The sequence below is a fragment of the Lytechinus variegatus genome, chromosome 19, assembly GCF_018143015.1.
Source record: "Lytechinus variegatus isolate NC3 chromosome 19, Lvar_3.0, whole genome shotgun sequence".
In the NCBI taxonomy this organism is placed as follows: domain Eukaryota; kingdom Metazoa; phylum Echinodermata; class Echinoidea; order Temnopleuroida; family Toxopneustidae; genus Lytechinus; species Lytechinus variegatus.
The window spans coordinates 14,935,666-14,941,173 of NC_054758.1; the positions used below are offsets into that span (position 1 = coordinate 14,935,666).

At 40.5% G+C, this 5,508-nt stretch overlaps 1 protein-coding gene across 1 annotated transcript; it reads right to left on the minus strand.

The window, feature by feature from the left end:
• Window positions 1-989: 989 nt before the first annotated feature.
• Window positions 990-4,951, minus strand: LOC121406089 (neuron navigator 3-like). The gene is made up of 3 exons (XM_041597099.1): window positions 3,109-4,951; window positions 1,967-2,171; window positions 990-1,498 (listed from the first exon to the last, which is right to left on the minus strand). Exons 1-3 carry the CDS (start codon window positions 4,647-4,649, stop codon window positions 1,316-1,318), a joined length of 1,929 nt encoding a protein of 642 aa, XP_041453033.1. The 5' UTR covers window positions 4,650-4,951; the 3' UTR covers window positions 990-1,315.
• Between the last annotated feature and the right edge of the window lie 557 nt (window positions 4,952-5,508).

Consider the following 5,508-nt stretch of genomic DNA (forward strand, 5'->3'; position numbering starts at 1 on the left):
TATTTGTATGAAGAACATCTTTGTATTCAGTACACCAACAAGAAACATCCAAACAATATGAAGACATTCAGACAGAACATACCCACTGCACATAAACGTAACAATGTCACACGTTCAACAGACAGACAATACAAATCACAAAACAGAAAATGGATGAATGGGTGTGTGTGGGGGGGGGGGTAATACATGTCAAAGTATTCATATGACTTATGAGCAGTTGGAAATTTTCTAGCATAACTTTAAACAATGTTAATTAGACAAATATATATTACTGGGCAAGATACAAGAATGCTAAATTCTGGGATTTGATTTGGACACCACCACATTTGTAACAACCCCCTCTAAAAATAATAATTACATGGGTGTTCTCCTTAAAGGTCAAGTCCACCTCAGAAGAATGTTGATTTGAATCAATAGAGAAAAATCAGACAAGCACAATGCTGAAAATTTCATCAAAATCGGATGTAAAATAAGAAAGTTATGACATTTCAAACTTTCGCTTATTTTCAACAAAATAGTTATATGAACGAGCCCGTTACATCCAAATGAGAGAGTCAATAACGTCACTCACTCACTCACTATTTCTTTTGTTTTTTATTGTTTGAATTATACAATATTTCAATTTTTACAAATTTGACGATTAGGACCTCCTTGCCTGAAGCATAAAATGTTAAAATAATGGAATTCCTTGTGTTCAGGGAGGAATGAAACTTCATTTCCATGACAATGACGGGAAAATAAAACTATTTCATATTTCATATAATAAAATACAAAAGAAATAGTGAGTGATGTCATCAACTCTCTCATTTGGATGTAACTGGCTCATTCATATAACTATTTTGTTGAAAATAAGCGAAACTTTAAAATGCCATAACTTTCTTATTTTACATCCGATTTTGATGAAATTTTCAGTGTTATGCTTGTTGAATTTTTCTCTTTTTATTCAAATCAAGTTTTTGTTGGGGTGGACTTGTCCTTTAAGCACATATCATTTAGAGAAGCAATTCCTGGATAGATATTCTCCCTAATAAAATACAAAATCAACAAATCCTTGAGGACAATTTGCCAACCCAGGGGCTATACAAGGGTACATTTTAATGGGGGAGGGGGTAAGATGACATCAATGCAGTAGCCTTTTTTTCCGTCTTGAATGGAAGGAGCAATGTACATTTAGATGACATATGACCAAGACCTCTCTTTTTGACAATCTTCTATATTCTCTTTTATTCTACCTTTTTCTCTCTTTTAAATCTTCATTACTTGCACAATTATGTTGTTCTAGAACCCAATACATCCATAACTGACCATCACAACATTACAAAATCCCCCAGAAATAGGATACCAGGTGGGAGGGGGGGGGGGGGTAGCAGGAAAATGGGACACTGTAATTTTGACTTACATTATTGTTGAGTTGAGACGACAGGTTTCCGACCCGTCCTTGCTCCCTCTCCAACTCTCTCCTTAGTCTCCTGATTTCAGAAGCTGCTCTGTCCTCGGCCTTTGTAACAGAAAAGATGCAGAACGAGGGTGAAATACTCTTTTAAAGCCCGTGTAAACCTCTGGTAAATGGTCAATGATGTGTATTATACTCGAGCATCATCGAGCTAACATTCTACCCATACTAACTTTCAGTGGCAACTGATTTTTTTTCAAGCATTATTCTTTGTGGAAATTTAAATTTAGGTTCAAGGGACCAACTGTCCTCTCTCAGCAATATTTATTTTCTTTATAAATGGCTCTACGAGCATTTATTTTAAAAATCTAGTGATTAGCTATCAGAAGTTACAGACAGACTACATCTCAAAATTTTCAGTCTATTCCGTACTTAAGAGCTGTTTCAATGTCAATAGAAACATTTATAAACATAGATATTACATTTTGATCTAACACTGCAAAATTATCCAGTTTAAACTCCTTCCCAAAATTTTAGGCTTATAGCCAGAGTAGTAACTACAAATTTTCTTACCGTCGAGTACAGAGATGACGACGTCGAGACAAGGGATAGAGAGGATCCGGTGAGCTCCTCGGCGCCCTCGTTGCTCAGAACGCCCATGCTGAGGGCCGCCCGCTGGCGTTCGTCCAGCGAAACCGATCCATTGCGTACTCTGTTGGTGAACGGTTGTGTGAAGGCATTGGCGGACATACTATTAGAACGGACCATTGAGGTAGAACTGATGGTGGTGTTAAAGAAGCCAAAAAGAAAATCAAGCAAGAAAATAATAACAAAATTATGAATTCTAGCTTTCAAATTATAATAAAAATGCAGACTTGAAAAAAATGGAAACATTTAAAGTAGTACTGATGGTGATTTTTAAAGAAGCGCGATGAATCAAATAAAATATAAAAGCATCAATATTAGCAACACATATAAAAATGCAAAATATAGATGAATATTTATTTGATATGAGAATAGAGATAACTGAAGGAGAAATAGTAAAAAAGAAATCTGATAATTTTTTTTATCTGTCTCTAATCATGACTAACACTAACCTGGGGAAAATGTAGCTACATTATCACAATATACACAGAGCTTCTAAAGTTGAATGCAAGGCATGAACTGAACTACAATGGAAAACCATAGTTTAGTTTTTGGCTGGCAACAAGAATGGCATTTAAGTGCATTAGAGTAATAGCAACTTCAAAACAACTTGAATATGTACAACTTGTTGAAATATGTGCCAGAAATGATTTTGCTCAGTGGGTTAGATCCTTGTATAATACTGTGGTCTTTGAAGGAAAATTTACAGCTACTTGTACAATTTCGTTTTTTTCTAAAAAAGCAAAATATGTTTTTTTTATTCATATGCCTTTGCCTAGATTAATTTTACTCTATATGATGATTTTATTGACTGCTGGATTATGGAGCTAACACGTACCAAATAACTTAAAGCTTAGCTATAATGAGACTTGTTACAAGAACAGTACATAGTATAAAGGTAGATGCTATGTAAAGCAAATCGCGGACCCTGTTTCATAAAACATGTGATCAATAGCCAATGCTGTTCCCAGCCAATCAAATGGCCCATGTTGGTTGAATAAGGATTGACATTTATAATTGCCATTGATAATAAGTTCTATGAAACAAGGCCTAGGTGAAGAGGTACTGACCTGATGGCTGAGGTTGCAGCCGGGAAGTAGCCAATGGGAGGCTGAGAGACAGTAGACCCTGTCGGAGAGATGGATCCGCTCTTCTCCCCCGACAGAAGTCCAAAGTTGCCGGCCCTGAGCCAGGCCATGTCCTCCAGGTCCTTCTCGGTGAGTCCCTGGTTTGACCGCAGAGACTTCTCTGAGAAGTTAGACCTGGTGCTATTGCTTCGCATAACGTTCCCTGAGGCATTGGGCTGGGTGGGGCCGTAGCGCTCACTGGCAGCGTGACTGGAGACGCTCATCGCGCTGGATGTGGTGGACTCGATCGACTCCATGCTGTCTGATTGCTTCATGCTGGACGCGTTAGCACGATTATTGTTGCTCCGGAGGTACGGAGAGTTGATGCCAGCTGTATGGAGGGAAGATAGTCCACCTATCTGTATTGAGGCATAGCCATCACTGACATATCCACTGTATCGAGGCGGAGAGTCTGAGAATGGCGAGGTTTTTAATATGCTATCGTTAAGTGAAGAGTTCTGCGAACGCCGTCGTATACTTTGAGGACTCGTAATGTACGACATACTGTGTTCGCTATCGCTCATTGCACCATGCCTATTGCTCATGTCTAAGACAGTGTTCTCTTTGCAGAATTGCGCATGGGGATTGGATATGATGGTGTCTTCGATCCCTGAGTCGCGAGTTCCTCTTCCGAACAAGTTCTTAAGAGCTTGTGACTTGCTCTTGGAATCAATCTGGCCTGAAGAAGAACCACTTTTTAGTTCCTGCATTATGTGTCTGGCAATCTGTCCATGGGACTTTATCTGGCTTCGCTTGAGAGAGCCATATCTGAGACCCTCCCCTGGAGATTGAATCCCTGAGCCATCCAACTTTCCTGGACTGGTAACCTTTGAGCTCCTGCCACCTGTTCCGCTTTCACCTCTTGGTGATTTATCACTAGTCCTCATGTAATGTGACTCGGAGCTTCGAGGCGAACGTTGCCGATCGGAACTTGGGCTTTCAGAAGCAGACAGTGATCCTTCAAGACTAGCCTTTCCGGACCTTGGTAAGCTTCCTGTCCTGATATTTGTTGGCCTTGGCTGGCCATTACCACCTATCCTACTACCATTAGATCCAGGTGTCCTTTGCCCAGGTGCGTGCTGCACTGGTTGTCTCCTGTACCCAAATCCAAACTGAGCATTACCTGTCCTATGAGCTTCAGCCCCATTTCCTCTTTGAACAACCCCTTGTCCATTCCTTGGGTCTTTTCTCTCTGCACCAGCGTTACTCGTCACTGTTCCGATACGTCCTCCAGGTGAGACCCTCATCAGGAAGTTGGGGTCTCGTCCAAACTGTTGCCGATGCTTGACCTGTAACCGGTCAAGGCTCCTCTGCCAGCTTGGAGGACCACCCTGAGGCGGGTGCGCACCTGACGCCCCTTGCTGTTGACCTCTTATCGGCGACTCTCCAGACCGACTCCCACCGCGAGCACCTTCTCCCTTCTCTCCGCCATCTGTGACTGTTCTCGCCTTCCCTTGCCTCGTTTTCCCATTGCTTTCCTCCATCTTACCGTCCTTGGACGTATGCTTCCCGCGGTTCACCTTGCTTCCGGCTCCACTGTCTCCATTCTTCTTCTCGCGCCGAGGCGATGAAGATTTCCGGTGGGCATTTTTGTCGGTGGCTGCCTTGACAAGAGAGAGGCTGTCCAAGGAGATGGCTTCACCGCAGAGCTCAAGGTTCTTGGAGGAGTCGCAGGAGTTTCTGGAAGATCCTGTGATGTTATCGTCAGTACTGATCTCGGCAATGGTGTCACTGATTCCACTCGAGATTGAACTGCTATCATCCAAGCTGAAATGAGAAAAAGGAAGAAAATATGATGCAGGAAAATAGCAAAAACCAATATTCAAACATGGAATTTCATATTTGAACCAATACTTATCCATAAATATTATTGTCAAGAGGGATCAATGTGCTTATGCTTGAAGTCCTAACAAACAAGTAAAACATTTCTATAGAAAGTAGTGACATAAATGTCTGAGCAATAATCAGATACATAGGAAATTGCAGTAAGTAAACAGTGTTTCTATTCATAATAAATAAAAAATGTTTACTGCTACAAATATTTATAGGATGTCGTAAACATTTCCATTTCATTTACATTTTTGCACCAATCTTTTTAATCTTATTCCCCTTTGAAGCACATGATCTACACCTATAAAATAGGCTTATGATTGTAACATTTTTAAAACTGATTTTTCTTTTTTTAATTTCAAAATGAAAGGCACCAGTGTTGATAAGAATCAGTTGAGACTTGAGATTTATGAGTGTGAACCTGTTGGACACCTTCCGAACTCTATCACAACAAGGGGTTGCATCATAAAATAATTGTACGACCAACTTGTGGTCCCCCAGGCAAAGAAACCT